Source organism: Zalophus californianus, chromosome 11 (assembly GCF_009762305.2).
Source record: "Zalophus californianus isolate mZalCal1 chromosome 11, mZalCal1.pri.v2, whole genome shotgun sequence".
NCBI lineage: Eukaryota > Metazoa > Chordata > Mammalia > Carnivora > Otariidae > Zalophus > Zalophus californianus.
Genome location: NC_045605.1, coordinates 6042454 through 6066785, shown reverse-complemented (window position 1 = coordinate 6066785; position 24332 = coordinate 6042454). Strand labels below are relative to the sequence as shown.

Genomic DNA, 24332 nt, shown 5'->3' with positions numbered 1-24332 from the left:
TTCATGTGCCCCCTGGCCATCTGTATATCTTCTTTGGAAAAATATTCAGCTCCTCTGTCCATTTTTAAAATCAGATAGTTTGGTCTTTTTGCTATTGAATTGTATGAGTTCTTTATATATTTTGGTAATTAACCCCTTATCAGATACATGATTTGCAAACACTCCTTCCCCTTCAGTAGGTTGCCTTTTCATTTTGCTTAGGATTTCCTTTGCTGTGTGGAAAGTTTTTAGTCCAGGATGATCTTTTGAAAATGCAAACGTGATGTGTCATGTCGCTGCCGAGTCAACAAGGCATTGCCAGTGCTGCCAGACTAAACGCCAGACCGCTAGCCCCATATGCTCACTGCACAACCCAGCGGCCACCTCCCTCTCAGCTCTCCCCTTAGCTCCCTGCTTCTTTCCTTGGGGGCATTTGCCCTACAGCTGCTACTCCTCTGCCTGGAAAGCTCTCTCTCTCTCTCTCCTAGAACCACCTACCTGCTCCCCTTCATCTTCAACCTTCTCCCAGAAACACCTACCTGCTCCCCTTCATCCTCAACCTCAGGCCACGTATCGTGTTCTCGGGAAAAATCTTCGCTGCTGCCCCAGGTGCTCACCTAGCACCTGTTTACTTTTCTATTGTTTGCCCCCAACAGGGTGTAAATTCTGTGAGGGCAAGGACTTGACTTGTTCACTGCTCTTTACCCAGAGTTCAAACATGTGTTGAATACATTAATCATTCTCGCCTCTTGGTTACCTTACATCTGTATTGTGCCTGGGCCCAGATCTGTCTCTCATTAGATGAGGAGTCCCACGGGGGTGGGAGCCCTGTCTGCTCTGTTCAGCATTGTATCCCTGCATGCGCCCTAGGAGGCCTTCTACAAATGTATATTGAATAAATTTTATCACGACCATGTGAAAAATTATACCAAATGGTTAATAGTGATTGTGTTAGGACTGTGAAAACATCAGTTTTTTTTTTCTCTATCTACAAGAAAAATTATAATGGAAAAAAGCCCCAACAATATAAAAATTAACAACAAGAAAAAATAAGTTCATATATTATATTTACCAAATAAACATAATTAAAAAGTTAAAAATAGAAATGATACCTATAATTATTCTGCCCTAAGAGATCAGGTGTTCTGATTTTTTTCCCCAATGTGTGCCTCATTTTACATAGCTTGGAATAGATAAAACCTGCATTTTGTCTTTCCTGCTTCGTGCTATGTGACATTCCCAGGATGCTGCATTGCCTGCATAATTACTTTTAGAAACTAATTTTTAGAAACTAGTGTACAGGGAGGAGGGTTGTTTCTTCAAGATTTACTTCCTGAAGTCAAATTCAAACCATGGGAGTCTTCCCATAGAGGTACGGATTTCTGACTTCATTGGCCAGATGTTGGGAAAGAAACAGGCTTTGAAGGATGTGAGTGCAAGCCTGGAACGAGCACTTGATGTCAAATGAAGTGTGATGATTTTCAAAGAGAGTCAATGTTTCATCAAGCCTCTAGTAAAAATGAATAAATAGTTACGTTTGGAGAATTCCGAAGTCAGGTAGCTTGACTGTGTTCTGAGATGAGGTGGATGCATTGACAAGTGGTGGGGGCAGGTGGTGCTGAGTGTCAGGCTCGAACAATCAGGGGAACATAGAATGGGGAACAAATGTGGGACATTAATAAGTGAGGTGATGACAAGCTGGAGGCAGCCAGTACTGATTAGAAACAGTTACTTGTGGTCCCTTGGTTTGCAGGGAAGTGGCAGTAGAGACAGGAGTGGCCAGGCATCCGAGGGACAGCAATGACAGATGGAGGCACCCAGGAGGATGTTGTGGCCTGGACATGACCACTGCTGCCTGATGCGTTTCAAAATGCAAGTCTGGGCAGGATGGCCTCTGGCTTCCTTCTCGATTATTTTATAAAATGACGGTATCATAGCCCCAAGCAGGAGCCTGGGTTGCAACCATCTTGGTTCATTACCTTTAACCCCAAATTTGCCACTCTGTGGCTGTCTTGCTCACCATGTTCTTTGTCATACAAACTCCCCGACCCTGGTGCTTCACAGAGGACCCTGGGTAAAGGGTAGCTGCTGCAGAATCCCATGAAATTCTTTTCCAAGCAGCAGAACTTCCCAAGCTTGGACCCCATCAACAAGCCCAGTGCTGTGCCAAACTGACCACCAAGAGATTTACATCATGTACTTCATTCTCGCCTTTCTGCTCTGTTTGCCCCGTCCAGCACTCACGCTTCCTCTCTCTCTCTCTCTCTCTCTCTCTCTCTCTCTCTGGATTAAGCACCTCTCATTTCCAAACAGTTCTGGGGTTTTCCTGAAATAGAGCAAATTGGCTTAAAAAAAAAAAAAGAACCAGTGATTAAATCACAACCAGTGATTTAATTAAGGGCTAAGCAACCTTTTCATTTGAAAGAGCACAAGTACGATTAAAGGGCAGAGGAAAATGATCGAGAAGGAATGATAGGACGTCAGGCCTGCTGTTGGAAGGTGTGGAGCAGACACATTTGTGCTCCGGATGGCCTTTCCTATCCATCTCCGGTCACACTGGCTTTGACCACGAAGCGTTAGCTGGGTGCTCATTCATGGGCTTTTGTGTTTAATTTCTTTATCTAAAATCATTATATTCAACCATTTCTTCTCTGCGAGTAAACGTTTATCTTTGACCACCAGAACCTACCTGTTATGTTCAGCGTTGAATCCCCACTGTCTACACTGGGACTGGTACAAGGACGTTGCTCAAGAAACACTGAATGAATGAATGAATGAATGAGTAATCGGAACTAGAATATTCTGGTTTCTACATGTCCTTAAATCATCAATCATTCAACTGTATTATTAGGTCAGGTTCGCATAATGCTCAGCCCAAGTTGTCATCACCAGCTTGATTACCTTAACGACTAGCAAAAACTTGTGGATTGCCATCGTATTTAGAAAAACACAGCTAAAATACGCACACAGTGGGGAAAAGGAAATTCTGAGCAGGGCCAGTTTCTCTCCCACAGTTTATGCAGCTCTCCCTAAGTCAAGTTTAGGCTTCTAGCCCATGAATGTGCACTTGATATGAAGACATTTAAAGGATGCATTGACATTTTTGTTTTATTTCAGCAAACTCCAGAAGACAAAGAGGGATATCAGATGGCTTCAGGGAGTGACTGGCGAATGGTTTGAGGAAATTCAAAGAAAAAAGTTCTGCAATGAAACAGATGTTAGCCAAATGTTAAAACAACCACTTACATACAGACTAAGGAAGGGGATGGCAGAAAATGGTGAGAAAAAAGATTTAGATCTGGATTTTTTTTTCTTACAGTGCTGTATTCTAGATAATGACTCAGTGGGTCTCTGATTTAACCAATCCATATTTAGGGTTATTTTTAAATCGTAAGGTACAAAAGTTTTATAACCTAACATATAATAAAAAGAGTGAACTGAAAATGTGCTATAATGTCTTGGGGGTATGTTTTTAGAATCAGGCAAGATAGAGTAGTGGTTAAGAACACAGACATCAATATTAAAAAAAGGCTTGGATTTGCATCTCCGCTCTCTTGGTGTTCTCTATTCTATCAGAATCCATGTGACTGTTCAAGTTACTTATTCTCTATATGCTTCAATTTTCTCATCTTTAAATGGGTATGATGATACACCTCATAGGGTGGTTGTGTATTTATAATGCACCGAGCTGGAATACAGTAAGCACATAAATGATTGGGATGATGGTGCAGAAGAAGGGGGAGCTGGAGGGGGGAGAGAAAGGGGGAGGGGGAATTATGGGAGAAGGTGGTAGAAGAGCCGCCACCCTTCTGGTACTTCGGTAACTTAAACTCCATAGGTAAGTGCTTCTTTGAACATCCCAACCATGTGACTACTCCCATGTCACTCATCTTCACCCATCACTTTTTTTTTAATCTGTAAATGAGGATAATAAAACCCACTTTCACAGGACTATTGTGAGAATAATGAAGTGCATTCGACATTATAAACTATGAAAACAGTATAAAGTATCTTCCTACTGATATAGTCATACTGACTACTTTTGCTGGCATGTTACTAACATTAGTAACATCAAGAAACATGTAACAATATTTCTAAAGTTATACTGACAATATTTTACAACTCCCATAATAAACAAATCTATCTAAAAAGACTCATAGTTCAGACTCCGAAATTAACCCCATATTTACCGTGATGACTTTCCCCTTACCTTGAATTCCTCTAATATTTATAAATTCAGCATGTCCAAATATATTACAGTATTATAGATTTTGTATATGTTGATAGTGCCTTAGAATTTTTAATGCTCACATATATAACTATATGTTATCTATACATACATTAGGCATGTTTATATTACGGGCAGACACACATATAAACCGTATGTGTAGCAAATACGTATACACAGAGATAGATTTCTGATGGGAATAAGGAACACTCTAAGTGGCTTAATTTCCTTTTCCTTTACTTTCTTTGGAGTAAAAAGTTCCATGGTGTCTATCAGTATGGCTTTAAAGCACTAAGATAAAAAATATCTGGAAGGACAGGGTGGCTAAAGGCACCCCAAAAGTTGAACGAGGGTGGTGACACCTTATGTTGGGCTTTGGGTGGATTCGCGCAGCTGGTGTGCAGGGAGGCACGTTCCACGGAACCATGGCTCACGGTGCATATTGAAAGGGCTCCCTACTCTTTGTGAGGATTTTCTCTACACAGCAGAGCCTTCAGAGGCACAGGGCGCCCCTGAGTGCCTAGGGTCTCCATGTGGGGATGCCTGCTGCATTCTCCATCTCCATTGAGAGGCAGGAAGCAAGAGCGAGGGCTTCGTTCTCTGAGATGTATTTACCTGGAAATATTGAGTGATGCCAAATTTCTACAATTTCCCTCTAGATCCCATGGAATTACAAACATCAAGATCTAAAGCTACAGCTAATCAAAGAAACCCAACATCCATTTCTTCTCGGCTGAGTTTCAGATCGTCGTTTGCTTCCCTGTTCTCATTCAGAAAATCCAGAAAGGAGACTTTAAAGCTTCAGTCGCTGGGACAGAAAGGGTGAGTTAAACTCGGATCATGTGACAACTCTGATGGCAGAGGCCAGTCGCCTGTTTTGTATTCAGAATGTTTAATGTTTGTTCTCTGACTTTAAATGCAGATAGTCACAAAAGAAACAGGACTGAGCTCGCAGAGGGACAAAGTCCTTCTGAAACCACGAAACTTGGCTCTTTTGAAAGCCAACTTCTAACCAACTGCACAGATCCCAGGTAGTGCATGCGGTGAATAATGGGTTAAATGTTGGGAAATGCTCATTGACTTTTTCCACTGTTTCAAGAGCCTGGTCTATGCTCTGGTCAGGAAGATATCTTCAAATCAAAACTACTTTTTCCTCGGGGATATGTGTATCTGTGGTCACAAGGAGAGATGGCGTAGAAAGATGAAATGAAAGTAAACGAGATGAGCAACGAGAGTAGAGAAAACTGGCATTTTAAAATTGAGGGGTAAGGATATTTCCATGACTAGCAGTATTCAGGACGGCTGTTATGCTGTGGGGACCCAGAATTTAAACTTAAGGTAAAGAAAGGGAAGCTTTTTGGAACAGGCATCGTTCCAGAGAGTTCCCAGTGTAGAACGGTGTAAAAATCAGTTCATCCTGACTCACAGGTTATTGGATTGTTTTGTGAAAAATAAGCAAGGCTTTGCTTACATGTAATTGAGCTGACTGCTAAATATTTTCAGCATGTCTTCCTGGTTGAAAAGCTTCCCACCCTCTTAAGGTGTTGGCTTCACACGTGACATGTGCCGTCACACCATTAAGAGTGCATTGCTGCACTAAATAGGAGGTGCTGGAGGTCACTCTTGCTGAAAACAGTAAGTGGCACGCAGCTTGGTGGGGCGGGTGATGAGGCTCCCGAACCTGGAGAACAGAACTCTGTCCTTCCCTCTCGGGTGGATGGAAGGTGTTTTGCTCCCAGCTTTCACCTGAGCCTGCTTTTGTCTTTGCTAAAATAATGAAGAGCTGAACAGAATGTAGATTTATGTGACTGTCCCTACCAGAGTCACTTGCAAGGAAGTACTCTGCAAATAGGTGAGTTGCTTTTCTTTGTAAAAATGTTTGAAACGCTAGTCATCCTCTCATTTGGGGATTTTAAATCGAAGGGTATTTCCTGTGGAGGGAATATGTATTTTAAGGACAAAAAAAAATATTCCTGATGTGTGGTGAAGCTGGGACTTGTGATGGAGTTTGTGTTTTAGGTGATTTTCTTTAAGGCAGAGTCTTATACAGCTGAACAATCTAACATCAGTAAACCTGGAAAAGTTGAGGAACCTGTTCACTCTGTGGACAAGTTATTTCCAAGCTCATATTGCAGGTCACCGCAAAAATGGATCAAAGAAGACAGCAAATCTAGAATCTTCCATCTGGGTATCATGTTTTCTGGTTACAGATCAAGGTAAAAAAAAAGAAATTGCAACCTCACAAAATTCTATTTAGCAACCATCCTTCTTGTGTGCCAACCTGACTTGCAGCTTTCTTTTAACCATACCAACTGAAACATAAAAATCAGAATGCAGAAATGGAACAGATTTTATCCTTTAAGTATATATGTGTATGTTAAGCAGTTATCAGAATTTGTCTTCTCTAAATACATTTTAGTTTCAAAATGGAAATGGAAATAAATATTTATGAATTGTGCTGGTGCAGAATATCATGAAGGCACTGGGTTTTTTTTTGCTCCTAAGAAGTTTCAGTAGATAAACTGCAAAAACATGTCCTTTTTATTTTTATTTTATTCTCTTAAAATTTTTTTAAGATTTTATTTATTTATCCATTTGACGGAGAGACAGAGAGAGAGCACAAGTAGGCAGAGCGGCAGGCAGAGGGAGAGGGAGAAGCAGGCTCCCCACCGAGCAGGGAGCCTGACACGGGGCTTGATCCCAGGACCCCGGGATCATGCCCCGAGCCGAAGGCAGACACCTAACCGACTGAGCCCCCCAGGCGCCCCTGCCCTTTTTATTCTTAAATATGTGTGTGACCTAAATATTTGGATATAAATCCTGAGAGTGTGTGTGTGTGTGTGTGTGTGTGTGTGTGGCCAGGGGGTGGTTTTGGGGAGTGTTGTGCTATGGTAGGAATATAAATTGTGTATTGTACATTCCCAGAGACTCTTTACTCTTAAGTAGAGCCTATCTTTCTTTGGCAGTTCTGATCTTTTGAAATACAAAATCAACCTTCCAAATACATGATTCAGGAGCTCCTCCTTGCCTTTAACTGCACCAGGAAGAACTGACAAGCCCCAGGAAAGCACAGTCATCCTGTGTCGGGTAGCCGTCAGGTTCCTACTTGCCAAAGCCTTCTGGGCTCCACTTTGTCACACTCGGGGGCTCTGAGAACAAGTCAGCAAAGCAGTTGAGAGGATCTTTTGCAAATCACAGGAAGAGAACCCACCCCTCCAGGCAAAATATAGCCTTCTGTTCAGCCCTGAAAGACTCGAGTATCAGAGAACTTTCTTTTCATCTTCTAAGCTGTGGTTTAACCAAGAAATGACACTGGATCATGGAGAACACTCCCCAGAAGAAAATGGATTTGGTCATTTCATCAGATATTTACTTTAGAAAGGCTCAGCCAGTAAAAGTATATGATATATTGAAGCTTGGTTTCCTCTTAGGAGTGGATAAAAAAGCCATGAGAACATGGTGACTGGATGAATTAACAAAAAGGCAAAAAGTTTTGTCATTTCTGCTTCAAATAGGATGAGTTTCTCCTCCCAAATCTGTGCACTTCTCAAATTATCCCATTATCTTAAAACAAGATTTTATTTATTTATTTATTTGAGAGAGAGTAAGAGCAGGGGGAGGAGCAAAGGGGGAAAGAATTCCAAGCAGATTCCACGAGCTGAGTGCAGAGCCTGACTCCGGGCTGGATACTAGGACCCCAAGATCATGACCTGAGCTGAAACCAAGAGTCAGGCACCCAACTCACTGAGCCACCCAGACACCAATATCCCATTATTATTTTAATCCTATTTGTAAATGATTGAATTATATTCCCTCTGACCCCTCCCCAACCCCAGGAAAAAGGAAAAATATTTTCCACTCATGTTTCGATTTGTTTATTGCTGGCCAACACATTCAAGAGAAGTATACATGTATATTGCAAGTATCTTTCCCCCAACATTTTCCTGTAAGTTCTGTCTCCTCATGTCTTGTGATAGGGCATCTAGTGCCTATGGCATAGTGCTCAGCCCCGCCCCACCCCACCCCACCCCCCAACGCCAGCATGAAATTTCAGTAACCTAGAGCCTCAAAAATTCCTTCTACGGAGTTTAGCAAGTACCCAAGAGTGTAGGTCATGAGCTTACAAATGCAATCTTCCTGGCTCCCAAAGAGGATCTACAGTTGTTCATTCCTTATTCCAGACGCCCATGATCCCAATAATGCCCTCCCTGCTATGAATACGTGTTGTGCGCACCCCTCTGGGTCTCATGCTACCACGCCATCTACAGCAAAGTTGCCCCTTCAAGGGGGCCACTTACATTGTCAAAACTGTGTTGCCATGTGCCACTAGTTCATGAGGGCGATTTTAGGGATGTGGATCCCCCCGCACTTCCTTTGTTGTAGTCCCAAGGACCAGAGCAAAGTGAAAAGACAAGGGAACTAGTTCATAAGGCTCATGAGTAGCACTTACAATTCAATTTAAGATCCCCTCTTTTATTTGAGAACCATCACAGTGCTTAGCATGTGTAAGTACCCACTGCGTGGTGGTGATGAGAACAGGCAGTGCCTCTCTGGGGTTGAGTGCATGCCCCTTACCCTGCAGCTTCAGGAGGGTTTTATTTTTCTCTTGAGATGCAAAGAGCTTTGGTGGATCCACCTTGCTGCTCTTCAGACATGCCCAAATTTGCCTGATCCACAGGGTGTACACGCTCCAGCTGCAACCCCAGGTTATGTAAGCAAGACATTGAGCTACTGTTTTGGAAAATTAAAAAGGCAGGTGATATTTTTTCCCCCTGGATTCTGGTCATTCTCTTTTTCTCTCTCTCACTCGCTACACGTGCCACTCCCTAGAAATGCCTGAGTTCAAAGACACAAAAATCTTAGACTCCTCGGTGGAAGGAGAAGTCAGAGTCAGTGAGATCCTTCTTTGGAAGTGCTCCTTCCGTGAACCCAGATGGGGTCTCCATGGGCAGGGCTGTGATGACAAGAGGAAGAGGCATGCCAGGGCAGTGGTCTGGAGTTTATCCTGGGTGGCCAATGGTGTTCCCAGGTGATAGGACTGATCATTAATATAATCTTATCAGCAATTTAAAAATAATGACACTTGGCCCCGACTCAGATTCTGATTCAGAAGGTCTGAAGTAGGGCACAGGGAACTTCATTTATTTGTTTATTTTAAATTCTCTGGGATATTCGGGTGCTCAGCCAGGTTTGAAACCCCCGGCAGCCTTGCTTCCTATCCCCACTTCGGGAAGGGCTGTCAGAACTCTCCGCATAGGTGTTGTTAGCCCAGGTCATAGTTTCTCTTTTGTTTTTTTATTGAGCTTTTATCAGAGTCTTACTCTGGATCAGATACTACAGTTCACACTGAGGACAAAATTGTGAAAATAAGGCACAGGTCCTTCCCAGAGAAATCCGTAATCCAGTGGGGAACAGCAGAGCATTGCATGCGGTTGGGCAGAGGTGCCCCACAGAACTCTGGGACGTGGCAGAACATCATGGGTTCAGATATTTCTTATGGCAGTTTTCTGGCAAATGACAGTAACTTGAGGAAGGGGTGCTCTGTGGGATTCACACAGGGATACCATCTGGCCTCGCTGCAGCCAAATACACCGGTGATTATGGTGTCGTACGGTGAGTGTGAGGGAGGGTGCCCGGTATTCTGGCCTTGAGAACGTATAGGAGAGGCACTTAACTCAGACTCAAGGGCCAGAAGCCTTCCTGGAAGAGGAGAGCCCATTGCCAAAGAACATACAGGACTAAGCTTGGTAATTAAGAGTCGGGAGGTTGCACCAGGCAGAAAAACTGACACAGCCAAGGTGTGGAGACTGGAAAAATCAAGAACTCATCTAGGTCACTGAGGTTCAGTGACCCAGTATAAGGTGAGACCAGTAAGAGATGGAATGGGAGGGGTTGGCAGAGGCCATAACACAGGGATTGGCGGTGCGAAGAAGCTTGGATTTGATCCCATAGACAATGGGAAGTCATTAATCACTTACTTTAATACCATTTTTCCTTACTTTATATATATATGTATATATTTTATTTATGTGTGTGTGTGTATGTGTGTATTTCTCTTATACATATGTGTATGTATATATATATATTGGGTAAAGTCACCCACAACCCGCTGCCCTGGACAAACACTAAAATACTTTGGTGTATTCAATGCATGTGTGCAGGTACATATATCTGCCTTACCCATTTCTAGTTTTTCTTTCTTTCTTTTTTTTTTTTTTAAGTCGGCTCCACACCCAGTGTGGAGCCCAGTGCAGGGCTTAAACTCACAACCCTTAAACTCACAAGACCTGAGCTGAGATCAAGAGTTGGACACTCAGCTGACTGAGCCACCCAGGCGCCCCTCCGTTGCTAGTTCGTAAGCAGAGTTGGACACTCAGCTGACTGAGCCACCCAGGCGCCCCTCCGTTGCTAGTTCATAAGCAGAGTTGGACACTCAGCTGACTGAGCCACCCAGGCGCCCCTCCTTTGCTAGTTCATAAGCAGAGTTGGACACTCAGCTGACTGAGCCACCCAGGCGCCCCTCCGTTGCTAGTTCGTAAGCAGAGTTGGACACTCAGCTGACTGAGCCACCCAGGCGCCCCTCCGTTGCTAGTTCGTAAGCAGAGTTGGACACTCAGCTGACTGAGCCACCCAGGCGCCCCTCCGTTGCTAGTTCGTAAGCAGAAGAATGACACGATCAGATCTTCATTTTACGAAGATCATTTGAGCATGGTTCTTCTCAACCAGGGGCAATTTTGCCCTCCAAAAGACATTTCTGGTTTTCACAACTGAAGGGTGGGAACTCTGGGCATCCGGTGGGTAAGGGGTCAGAGATGTTGCTAAGTACCCCATGTTGCTACGAGAGATGCCCCCCCCAAAGAGATGCCCATAGGGCCGAGGCTGGGAGATTGATCTGGCTGGAGCACAAAGGGAAGGCAAAACTTGAGTCAGAGAGACCAGGTAAAGGACTGTTGAAATGATGGATGAGGTAGCAGGCAGGAGGAGGGCAAACAGCAGATTCGTGCACGACTTAGAATGTGGAATCAGGGGAACCTGCTGATGGGATGTGGTGGGTGAAGGAGGAATGGAGGTGAACTCTCCTCTCCAACTTAGGAAACTCAGCGGGTGATGGTGATGAAAGATAGTTGAAGTAGATGTGATAAGGATAAAAAGGAACACATGTGCTTATTTATGCAATGAGGAGTGTTCAAGGAACACCATGTGCGGTGCTATGGAAGGAAGCTTGCAGCCCTTGCTTTTGTGGGCTTTAGTCCGGTGAGGATGACAAAATGGAAATAGAGAAATGTAGAATGCTAGTGCTAAGATGGGGAAGTTCCACGTGCTCTAGGAGCACATATGAAGGAGTGTATGGTAGATTAAGTCTTAAGCCCAAGAGGTCTTCCAGTGAAAATGACATCAGTAATGATCGTTCAAGGGGATGAGAGTTGTCCAAGCAAACAAGTGGTAGAAAGATGTTTCAGGCACATTCTGTGCAGATGCTCAGAGCTTTGCCAATTCCCCACAAGGCAGAGGGATATACAAAGGTGAGATACAAGGCTGGACAGTGTATGGGGACTAGATCACATAGAGCCTTATGAGTAGAGAAGAATTTGAACTTTCACCTGAGAGCAGATGGGAATCATAAAATGTTACACCAGGAAGTGGTGTGATTCACTTTATACTGATCACTCTGACTAAAGTGTAGAGAGTGGATTGGAACAAAACTTGGACGGAGAGGAACAGGTAAGGGACTAGTGCAAACATAAAGGCAGCAGATGATAAATGTCTTAACTGGGGTATAAATGGGGGGATGGAGAGGGATGGGTGGTTTCGGATTGTGAATCAACAGGATCTGTTCATTGACTGGACAGGAAGGAGTAGGCATGGAAGAAGGACACAGAGTCCATTTGGGACATGGAGGGTCTGAATTGCCTGTGGTCAGCCAGATGGATCTCCTCAGTGGCCAGTGCTCAGAGCATGCTCCGTCAGTACGTGGGGGAAGTCATCTGGGGTTCTGGTTTTTAAAAAGAATATTCTTGAGGCATGCTCTCATACACTGAAGTGAGCATTTCTGAATGGTATCTGCAAAGGTATAGAGACAAGAGAGAATATTTTATGGAAGTGAAATAAATTCGGTAAATCTAGCTTACGGGAAGCTATAGATGAGCGGAGTTGGGTTGGGGGGATGAGGCTTGAAGGGTGAGGGGTGGTCTGAGAGGCTCATCAGACCAAAGAAGAGCGTTGGATCAAGTTAAGATTTTGGATAATACCTTGTAAGATGTTAAGAAGGGGATTTATGTGGTTGCATGCGCATGTTAGACAGATCTCGGTTGGTGGTATGAAGGATGGAGAGGAGCCCAGGAGAGAAATTACAGAAGTTTCATAGGCAGAATGAATGCGTCGGAGACATGAGGTTGTGTGTGAAAGACCTTCAAGATGTGGCTTCAGCAGGGCTTGAGAGCAAATACAGTAAATGAGGTAGCTTTATGTCCCTTGAAATCACTGGTCCAGAGGACTTCTACCACCGGAGCTCCCGTGACGCCACTGATGCTTTTATTCACTCTGCAAGCAAACGCCGTTCACATCAGAAACATAAATTCACTTCTAGGAGTGCCTGAGAGTGGGTGCAGAGACTCTGGGCCTCCAAGCCACCTGAGTCCTACACCTGGCCAGTAAATCCACAAGGGCACACTCAGCCTTGCACACCATCAGGGGACATGCACTGCCCCCCCCCCCCCCCCCGTGCACAGCACTCCCTCGCACTCTCTCATGCTTCTGCCATCCTCTAGGTCACATGCTCCACCCTCCTGCCACTCTCGGGAACTGAACCCTGCCCCAGCTGCCCACACTCCAGATCAGATTCGGGGCCTGGGGAGCTGCATGTGCTGCAGCCCCCGGGGCTCTGGAAAGAGTCTTCACAATCTGGCATGTTCTCTTGGCTCTGGCAAAATTGAATTACTTGCCAGTTCCCAAGCTCCCTGGCTCTTGCCCATCTCCAGGTTTTTGCTCATGCTGTTCCTCGCCTTCCATACCTGTTCCACCGACACCTTCCCCCGACTGCTTCCCTGATCACACCCCCACCCCCAAGTGCTCACCAGCACCTCTGCATGTTCAGGGCATTTAACTTAACATCTCCTTATTGTCTGCATCACCCCTTTGCTTGTATTTTGGCTCTTTATGTATCTAATTGTTCCTACTGCAAAAGCTCTCGGAGAACAGGGCCCCTATTTCAGTCTTATTTGTATCCTCCAAAGCGCTCAGAACACCGCCTGGCAGGAAGGCAGCCTGGCAGTTTCAATAAAGCTGTAGGGGGAAAGAAGAATAAAAGTAAAAGGAGTATTCAAGTTCAGGTAGTATTCATTTAGAGCTGGTGTTTCAGAGTAATGTGAAACACAGTCCGTGATATTAATTTCAATTTTTGTTTAAAATTTGAGCTAAACTGTCAACTATATCTGGATATCTTTAACATATAAAACTGTATGGCTTCCCAGATTTTGTTTGTTTGTTTGTTTGTTTGTTTGTTTTTTTGGGGGTCGCTTTTCGCATTTTATTGGCTCGGGGGAGGGGCCTCCTTCATGTCACCGGGGATGCTCACAAGTTCTTCAGCCACTCCAAGCTTGGGCCCTGGGGGTCCTGGGGGTGGCTGGGCACATCAGGCATGTTCCCATCATCTCGGAGGGGCACTGGACAGTCGTAGGGCATGGCCTGGTTGATCATGGTGGCATATTTGGTGAAGGGGCTGAGGGTGGGCAGAATTAGAGCGAGGCTGCCGGTGGTGAAGGACGCGACCAGCACCGGCTCCTTGGCCCAGGCATCCTTGAGGAAGGTGGCGAGTCTCCCGGCCATCCTGGTTGCAGCCGGCTTCCCAGGTTTTATGCCCGACTCTGGGAAACCGTGAAGCAGGCAGGAGTTCGAATAAAGGAAAACTGTATCTTGCCACTTTTGACTGATCTGCCTTAAAGTTGTAGTTTATTGGTTTAATGCTCGATTCCCTTTGCTGTTTTCTTAGGCAAGGAGAGGACCTCATTTTGTACAGAGCAGTGAGTCATTACCGCCTATTAAATCTTGAGCTATAATTCAGGCAGAGTGCCCCTTGGCATAGGATTATGGATCTAAAAGATCAAAATCTATCTCCATTTGGGACCCATGTCTTGTAAATTTTTCACCTTCTACAGAAACTGAGAGAAGCAACATAAACAGTAAAAGCATAATTATGCTCCAAGATAGTTTCATAGTGAATAAGTCATCTTTATAAAAATAAACATCCAGAAACCATCTTTGTAGGGTTTGCTTTTTGAAATACCCTTGTAAATTGTTGAGTCTGGCCCTGACCTAATCTCTCTTGAAAATAAGAATGTATGAAAACAGGAAAATCTGTTTCCCACTTGCAAAAAGAGTCTGGATTGGTTAAGAAGGTGTGCTCTGGGTTTCAGGAGGCTGTGGCCAGCTCTGAGCTCATCCACTAACTGTGCACCTGGGGCTGTGTCTTCTGACTTCTCTTTGCCCCCATTTTGGGGTCTGTAAAATGACAGCATTCATAGTATCCCCTTCTCAAGAGCGATGTCTTTAAATGAGATAACGTGCACATGGCACGAGAACACTGACACATAGTAAGACCGCAACACATTTTTACTGTTTTTGTTATTATGTCTTTATGCTGCATTCAAATCCAAATCCACCAGTGCGTGATTTCTTCTTGGCTACCTGAGGGATAAACATGTAAAACGTTGATCCTAAACAGTCATAGGAAAAGGTTTCTGAGATTTTTTTTCAACGCACTAACCAAGAAATGTCTTCCTGTAGGACGTTAGAAATACATCTAATATGTTCTCAAGTTATTATAACAGCAAATGTGCTGTTGATTTTCCTCCTGGTGAAAGTTAGGTACTTCTTCAAAGAAATGATTTCACATTCTTTCCACAGATATGACAGCCACTCAGGACCTCCTGTGTCTGTGAGGCGAACCATTACGGTGAGTAACTAGAAATGAGAGGTTATGCTAAGGAATTCAGAATTAGTGAAATCCCTGGTTGGCTGCCTAAGCAAAATAAGCTTCTCCTTGGCTCAGTTTTAAGTTTACCTTAGAAGCTTAGATTTGTCCTTGAGAGTTCAAAGTTTCCCAACTGTTGTAGGTCTCCAGTTGGCTCTGCCAGGAAGGAGCGAGGCCATCGTGTGTCCCCCACACCACCCATGGCATCTCTGATATTCTACCGTGGGTCACTTCCCATACAGCCGTAAAGCACTGGGCAGTGGAAGAGGCGAGAGGCACCCACTGGTACTCTTGCAAGCCAGTGTGGGTCTGGGCTCGACCTTTTCTCGACAAGATCGTCATTTGTGTTCAGAATGGAAGCCACTGATCCGTGGGATGCATCTGCCTGGTCATAGGGAGGGACTGACCCGAGTGCTCAGATTTAAATGTATCTGTGTTCACATGCTTACAAGATTGAGCAACTGGACGTTTTTCGTATCCTGCTTTTTCATGGTCTTAACTTTTGATCTTCACCTGCCTGTGTCTTACTGTGTGACTCATGTGTTTTGGAGATGAAAGAGAATGTTGGAAAGGACCTAAGAGTGCAGGGGGAGGGTCTTAGTGCTAGAACCCCCCTCCCTTTGCAGAAAGCATAGAATTCTGGTGAGGAGTACATATAAACAGAAGTTATTTCAGAAACAAAAGAGAGCCCCCTTTCTTCTTCTTTCTGAATAACACTGAGCCCTTTCTCCTTTATATGTGTGAGCCCTAGCCATGACACCATAACCAAGAACCTGCTATACTCTCTTGGAGAACCTGCTATCACCCGGCACCCGACAGAGATTATTCCATTTAATCCCTACGGGAAATCTATGAAGTATGCTAGTATTATCCCCATTTTAAAGATGAAGAAACTGAGGTTTAGAGAATCTGGAGGTCATATTCAAGGTTGCTGGTAAATGGTAGAGTCGAGATTAGAAAATCTGGGTTTCTGTAACTCCACAGCCAGAAGTCAGTAACGCCTTTAGCTCTGTCAGCCCCGAAGCCTTGTTTGTTTACAAGCCCCGCTGGCTTACTACGGGCAAGCTGTCCTTTCACCGAGCAGGGGACTGAAGAGTCGTGCATCCAGCCCTGCTCCAGGATGCTTCCCTACTCTTGCTTTTACTTGGAGAAGGACTCAGAGCTCACCTGCCCCTACCCATAGAGAGCTATGGGGTCTGAAGCATATGAAGAATGTACAAAGAAATGCAAATGCCTAGAAGTTATAAAACAGTAGAGCTAAGTTGGAATCCTCAAGATTTGAGAACCCAGTCTGAGGACTAATAGATACCTTTCCTTGGCACTCTTGTTTGCTGCTTGCATTTAACCCTTTCACTACTCAGAAGCGCGTCCCTCTGCAAGGTGAGAGCTGGGAAAATAAATGAAATTCAAGACAGTGATTGTTGACTCCAGTTAGAAACTTTTAAAAAATTTGGAGAGAAACTGCCGAAAACACAGGTTTTGTATGACATGTAGATTTCCATTACTCATTCATGGAAATCTTATCCCCTTAACCTGCAAACAGATGGAAGCTGGCCATTGATGCTGAGGGGTTCTTGCCAAGATCTGAGGTAATAAACTTCTCATCACTTGGTTAGCAGCCTGGCAGGAAGGTGACAAAGGGGATTCGGGTATTTTATAGGAGATTGTGCTACATTATTAGATGACCTTCCACTCAAAAAGACAGCTGCCATGTAAACATTTTCATCAGCTTCAAAGAAGCATAGGGTTTTCAAAAAACAGGATTTTTGGAGCTAGAGAGAAGGTTAGAGATTTGTAGCTCAGCATTTCTCCCAACCTCAGCACTACTGACATCTTGGGCTGGGTGATTCCCTGCTGCGGGGGCTGCCCTGTGTATCACGGGATGTTCGGCAGCCTCCCTGGCCTCGACCTCCGAGATGCCAGTAGCTCTCCTCCACTCGACTGTGACAATCAGAAATATCTCCAGAAATTGCCAGTGTTCCCTGAGGTGCACATTGCCCCCAGTGAGTACTTCCTCCTCCTTACAAGTGAGGAAGTCGAGGTCAAAGTAGTCACCATTTCTGAGAATAAGACATATAGCCTTGACCACTTGATCTCTCCACGTCTCTGAACAGATTTTGGCTGGGCCTAATGTGAGGTGACATATGAGCTCTGTACTCCCAGAAACACATCTCCAGTGCACCTACCACAATAGGCCAGTGTGAGCTCCCTGAGGCGGGGACGGTGTCTGCTCACCTGCCTCTCCCCACTGCTTGGAACCACCTGAACACTCAGAAATTGAAGGAAGGAATGAATGAGTGCTTTCAAGCTACAGGTGTAGTGGTGGACTTGACCTTTGCAGGAAAGCAGACACAGAACAAATTCAGCAACACCTTGAAAAATTAATGTGTTGACTTTGCCAAGGTGTGTGATAACATCGGTGAGCTCAGGCTTCAACTCCGACAGCTGCCCTACAGGTCTGGCCGCCCTGGGAAGCTCTCAAATGGTCTAAGGTTACTCTGTGACAGAAGGTTTGTTTGTCTCGTCAGAATTGTAGACGAGAGCAGTGGAGTGAGCTGGACTGAGTAAAAGGCCTCATTTTGCTCAGCCTATTTTATGTACCATGTTTGAAAATAGAACTGAGATCTTAAGAGCCAGCATTTTGAGACTCTGGCTTCTAATTCTTTTCCAGTTCATTCAGTGGTAAGCCTCAGGATGAGTCCTCCAGGAAATCCTCTGTGACCGTGGAAGAATAGGAATGGCTAACAAGCGGACTCACCAAGTGCTAGACACCGTGCTAAAGTGTTTCACGGCAATGAAGTCATTTAATCCTCACAGTGACCCTGTGGGGCCAGAGGAGGGCTTGTTGCTGCTCTCTTCAATACTATTACGTCTTCATTTTACCAAGAAAGAAATGAAGGTACAGAAAGGTCGCCTTGTCCAAAGTTACACCACTAGTAAGGGGCAGAACTAGGATTTGGATCGGTGTAGAACTCGTGTGTTTGACCATTATGCTTTCTTGCCTCAGACATGCTTTTCCAAGTCCTAATACTGTAAATACTTGCGTGTCTCAATTTTTGGAAGGAGCTTTACTAAAATTCTCATATATGTAATTTTCTACCTTGGTATATATATAGCATCAGTCAGTCGATAGCTGCGCGGGCGTGGAAGGCCTGGAATGCTTAAAGTAAGGTTTTTGTCCACAGAGTTTGCCATCTAATTGAAAATCATGTCCATGAGTAGAATACCAGTAAAGAGCAACGTAATGGAAAGAACAGGGTTTAGGGGTCAGATCATACGAGTGTGAGCAGCCAGGGCTACCATTTATTATTCCTATGATCTGAGTAAGACACTTACCCAGACTCCGTCCGTTTTCCATCGGCAGAATGGGAATGATAATCCCTACTTAATTTGCAAACTTGTTTTAATAATCCAGTGAGAGAGGATATTTTGAAAGTATGTTGAAAATGGAATACATGAGTGATTTCGTTCAAAGATAAGCTGGTTGGTGTCAAGGGACTGGACAAAAATGTGGTGGAGAAGTTCAGCGGTGGACAAAGGGATGGTGGCAAGATGGTGTTGGAATTCAGCTCAGTAAATCTTAGTGAGTCTCTTACCAGCTGACGCCACGCTGGGTGCTCAGGAGACAGAGGTGAAGACTAGGCTTTCTTAGTTATTTTAGAAGTGGGTCCGCTTCCAGGGTCCTGATCCGTTTGTTTTCAAACCCCTGGTTTCCTAGATCAGGGTGGGGACTGGGATGTGTGGTAGGCAGGAAGGGGAGAGGTCTGGTGGTAAAGTGAAAGTGGAAAGAATGTCAACAACTTCAGCAGGACATCACAGGTATAATAATAAGCACCATAACAGGTATAAGAACGCTATGGAAACCAATTCTCTCCGGGGAGAAGGGCTCACAGTGATGGTGATCCATGAGCTGGACTCTGAGGGATGCGTTGCTATTTTCCGGGGCAAGAAGAAAGAGCAAAGATCAGGAGCAGAGGCGTGGAGGTCTAGAAGAAAGGCAGGGCATTCTAGAGAACTGGGTGTGGTGAGCTTGGAGCACAGGGCCCTGGAAGAGAGTTGGGGAGGAATGGCTGAAATTAAAGGTTGGAAGAGCATTGCAACATGAGTTTGCTGCATGGGGGCGTTTGAACCTCATCCTTGAGGCCAGGAATGGGAACTAGGCTTCATCTTTTATGGCAACTTTATGGCATGGAACACTGTTTTGTGGAGGATTCTGAGTCCAAGACAGAGCCCCAACTGAGGATTGGTGTGTGCTCTGGGCCCTGGAGAGATTTACCTCCATTCTAGGTACCAGGAAACTTCCTCCCAGCAGCTCTCAGACCTGCGTTTGGCCTCAAAAGATGCTTCCAGCTAGGACGTAGTGTACTAATAAACTAATAAACTAATAAACTAATAAAATAGTGAAGAGAGGTGATTTCAGCCTGGGCTTTGGAATCCCAGAGATTGGGAAGGAATTCTTCCCTCCACCAGTGTGACCTGAAGCAAATGACCTGACCTCTTGAAACTTCATTTTTTTCCCAAGTGAGGTTTTTCTCAAAGTGGGAATAATCATAGTACCAACCTCATAGCGTGGTTAAAATAATGAAATAAGGTAACCTGTATAAAACCCTAAGACGCCTAGAATATTCAATGTGCCGTTACCACTGCTAATAATAATAATTAATAATAATAGTAACTACTCACATATAGCTCAAATAAAAGGGATCTATAGAGCAGTGATTGTATGCCTGGTACCTACCAGCAGTTACTTCTTTAACCATTTCATCACTGAACAAAATATCCTTGCAGAGTTAAAGTTGAGTGTAAATAAACTCTCCATATTTTCTCTTCGTCACATAATGTGTACCTGTGTGTATGAGAAGCATCCTTAATATGTTGGACAAGTAGCATTGGTCTTGGAGCAGAAGCTCCAGGCAGACATATAACCAAAGAGGGTGGTATTCAGGGTCTCTAGGGGGTAATAATCCTTCCCAGCTCCGAGAGCTTCATCTCTTCACCTGAGCCCTCAGTCTAAGTATTTTCCGTTTAAGTATAAATTCCCATTATAAAAGCATATGATCCAGGAGGCCAAAAGGGATGTGCTCTGGTCTATATAGAGGAGAGCTGAAGTTCGTTTGGGTGTTAAAATGGTTGAGAGACAATGCTATTCTCTTAATCAGATGCATCTAGTCTACATGAATGATTAGTTTCCAGTTTTATTACAATTGATTTTATCCATTTGGTATCTCACTGTAGTTATGTTTTGCCTCTATATTTGTTTACTTCTGAGTCTTATATTAGTGTGTTTAATTATATCCAATGACCTACAAAAGTTATCACAGGATTGTTTCTTTCTTATTCATAAATCTCTGCGTGTCTTCCATTCCATTCCTTGCCCATAGAACTGAAAACCATGAGTCCGTGAAATGTGGGCAGGGCTCCTACAAGAAATAAGTGACCTAGATCTTGAGAATGAAAACAGGCAGGAGTGAAAATCCTAGATTGAGAAGAATATAGAAATCAGGAGAACCTGGGGTTTGGAATTGGACAGACCTGGGGTGGAGAAGTAAAAAACGTTGGAGCTTTGGAAACATTAGAGATTCTGTCTTAGGCGTTCAAGGGGAGGTGAAATGTAATGGCAAACATCAAAGGGAAAGAGAAAACTTGGAGGGGACGTGGGATGCAAGCAGCAAGCGCTGGGTAGCAGAGTGAGCTGACGGCAAAGACCGAATGGGAAGTGGCTGCTAGCATTTTTCATGAACAGGTGCAGAGCGAGTTAGAGCGGATCACGAGTGACAGAGCCAGTGTGACAGAGGAAATGCAAATGGAGTTTCTGCAAAAGAAAGTGAAGGTGTGGGAGTAGACAATCCCCCGAGGTCATGGAGACAAATTAAAGCTTGAAGGTAGGGCAGTGATGGATTTGGAGAAATCAAGATAAAGAGTTGCTGTACAGACAGGAAAACAACATTAGCTCTATCTCATTCTCCTAAACCCTGTAAAACTAGCAATGGTATTTCAAAACAGCAACAACAACAACAAACATTTTTAAGGTCATACTTTTTAGCACCTTTGATTCAGAACTGTATCAGCTGCTTATGTTTGTCTGGGAGGTTCTACCATTCTGCATGAACTCTATGGCTAGAAATACTTTTTGTTTCCCTCCAAATGCACCAAGTTCACAAATCTTAAGGTCCACTACAATCTTCAGCTAGCCAGCTCTTGATAGAGCAGGGACACTGTTAAGAAATCTAAAATTCCAGCCATTGGGGCCATGGAGACAACTCTCCTAATTCAAGAGAGGTCGATTTCTTTCCTGTATTCCAGGAAACTCCCTAAGACTTCTGTAGTGCTGTGTAAGTTTGTAGGAGTATTTGGTAGAAAGAAACTCGATATATTGCTTGAAGACTCATACTAAAAACAATTAGTGTAGGTATAGAGTAGTTTGTGATCACTTGCAAATGACAGAAATAATGAAACATTGTAAGTTGAGAGGTAAGTGTTAGAAAAATTGATTTGCCGTCCTTAGACTAAGAATTTTAGGTTGGGACATTTTTGTGGGGACACGTGAGTATACTGGCTAGAGAAGGTCCAGAAATAATACTGCATTTTCTGTTTCAAAATTAGCAGGCAAAAATACACAGCTCACCTCTGGAAAATCCACCAGTTGAGAGTGCATTTGTCCCCAGGCCAACAGGCATGAGGGAGGGAAGTGGCATGCCCCAGTGGGATGCCTCACTGCTGGAAAATGAGTTTTTCCAAGGTAAGTCTATGCATGAAACTGCCTTTGGGACCCCCTGCACTAAAGCAAATAATGATTACTGTGTGTATTAAAATGCTCAAAACATAGCAAACCCTGTACTTTATTTTTGAAATCCTTTTGTTTCCCTTATCTGAAGAGGAGGCTGTTACATGCTATTAACACAAAAATATTCAAGAATCTTATATTTAAATATAACCTAAGCAAATATGCTCAGACCAAGGCTGATAAATCTGTGGAATGATAATAATGTTTAATATTTAACCTCAGGTTAAAGGAAATGCATTTCTAAGAAATATGTCTGTAAAGTTTACTATTCTTAATAGACTTGTATTGTTCCCAGTCAGTACCTATCCGCACTGTGATGAAACCTAATTGTTGTTAAACAATTAACCTTGTACAACAGACAACAATAAAAACAGAAACATTCCAAAAGTAACCGCATGCACATGGATCTTATTCTTATAGAAGCATAGCTCACCTTTACTTAGGTTATTCTGTATCAAAATAAACCTGGCCATTGAAACAGTGAACTCTGAAGTCATTCACCAGCTTCACCCTGAGGAACTAAATTCCCTTTGCAAAGGCAATGACCTCCCCGGGGCGCTGTGTTGGGAGAGCTGGGGTGGTCAGTGAAAGAGGTCCAGCTGGGGCGCGGGGGGTGGTCAACCTTTCAGTTCTGTGGTTCCTGGCAGAGAACTTGCTTCAGAGAAAAGTAGCCCAGAGGAAAATCTCTGTTACAAAACAAAGGTTTTGCTAATCCAGGAGAGCTACTGTTTATGACATGAAAAAAAGTGATTTGGCTTTTCTGAAAATAAAGAGGAAACGCAGAACAGATTTTTTTTTTTACCTCAAGAGTAAAAATAAAACAGCATTTTTGAATAATTTAAAATCTTCCTATGGAGATGTTAAGAATGGTTACATTTGGGGAGGAATCCAGGTGATTTTACCTTTCTGTTATGCTTTCCTGTATTTTCCCTTATAACCGTATGTTGCTTTCATAGGCAGCAAAAGACTTTATTTAAGGGAAAAAAAAAACTACAACTAGCTTGAAAGGAAGAACAGGAATCAAAGAGGTTTTATTATAATTTGTTTTAAAGATAGATTTTTTACTCATTACATAATTTTGACATAATTTTATTTTCTTTTTAACTCACCTTACAGTTTGGCATTGTTTGATTTTTGTGTGCGTGGATATATGGAATTATTTCAGAGATGGGAGATAAATAATTTTAACACTTCAGGATGAATCCCTGAAGAATTCCTTAGTTATAGACTTTTAATGCTCAAGATTCCTTCTTCTGGTGGCTGTGCAAACTTAAATAGCACCAGCTTACAAATACAGTAGGGTTGGGAAAATCCAGAACAGACATCAAAAATCTCTTCAGCACCTGCCCCAACATAGTTGACATAGCCATAAATACATCCCACCCACATTCACAAATACTGATATGCCTCTCTTTCCCTGTCATTGAAGTGTTAAGATCAAATATTTTAACGACAAATAATTTAAAAGAACCAAGGAGAGAGTGCACCATTTTATGTAACTCAGAAGGAAAGGTGTGGCTTTTCAGCAATTTAAATAATCCCATAACTTATTTCTCATACCAGATTTGATTGTCATGAGCGAACATTACATTTCTTCAATAAATATATAATCTACTTGTTTCGATTTATTGTAACATGAATATGGTAAAATACATTCATGACAGGATGGGCCTTTGGGAATCTTAAAACCTTAAAAGATTATGGTTCTATTTAAATTCTGACAGGTTTTTCTTGAGGAAAAGAGGTCAAATAGGAGAAAGGAAACACAATACCAACCAACTGAAAATATCCTGTAACTTGTCTGAGGTCGCAAAGGCTGGAGTCCTAGTAAGCTTGATCTCTGGGTTTTGGGGCTGCCCCAGGTCCTCCGTGTTACAAGAAGGTCACTGAGCTCTGACTTGGACACCACCCTCCAACCTGGCCACTGAGAGAAAAGTGAACGTTGCTTAACAACAGCAAGTCCAAATCCTTGTAACGTCATGACTTACAGTGAAATCATCTTTATAGTTCATGAAAAGAATGAAATGTGAGCTTTTATACCACAGGCCATTGCATTATGTGGACTCAGGAGACAGATGGCCTGTCACCTTGACAACCTAATCTGTTCATGCCTAGTGTCTTCATTTATAAAACAAGAACAGTAATAGTACCAGTCTTACAAAGTTCTGTGAGGATTTAATGAGTTAATAAATTGTTTAGAACCGGGCCTGACACATAGAAAGTGTGATATTATAGGGGTGATAATGGGTCTTCATTTTTCCAGGAAAAACAATCTAGCATTAGCATATCATTTAACAATATTGTATAGAACTTTAAAGTTTCTGTATTGCTCAGATCCATCCAAATAAATGTTTATAAATTACATGCTTACA

At 43.4% G+C, this 24332-nt stretch overlaps 2 protein-coding genes across 7 annotated transcripts in view; one reads left to right on the top strand and one right to left on the bottom strand.

Moving 5' to 3' along the window:
* The window catches only part of EXPH5 (exophilin 5), a 71618-nt gene that overhangs the window by 39022 nt on the left and 8264 nt on the right, over window positions 1-24332 (top strand). For 2 of the 6 annotated variants that reach the window (XM_027580506.2, XM_027580508.2), the window contains exons 2-5: window positions 3097-3257; window positions 4867-5029; window positions 15110-15158; window positions 21780-21915. In XM_027580506.2, coding sequence (XP_027436307.2) covers window positions 3097-3257; window positions 4867-5029; window positions 15110-15158; window positions 21780-21915 — 509 coding nt within the window. Of the gene's footprint in view, window positions 1-3096; window positions 3258-4866; window positions 5030-5631; window positions 6060-15109; window positions 15159-21779; window positions 21916-24332 lie in introns of those variants that run through there. The other 4 variants (XM_027580507.2, XM_027580510.2, XM_027580509.2 and 1 more) reach the window with 4 other exon arrangements.
* On the bottom strand, window positions 13778-14032 carry LOC113914893 (NADH dehydrogenase [ubiquinone] 1 alpha subcomplex subunit 3-like). Its single transcript, XM_035723001.1, has one exon. It carries the CDS (start codon window positions 14030-14032, stop codon window positions 13778-13780), a length of 255 nt encoding a protein of 84 aa, XP_035578894.1.

Bases quoted from the DNA above. Each gene is read 5' to 3' on its own strand.
- LOC113914893 (XM_035723001.1), bottom strand. From the start codon at position 14,032: ATGGCCGGGAGACTCGCCACCTTCCTCAAGGATGCCTGGGCCAAGGAG.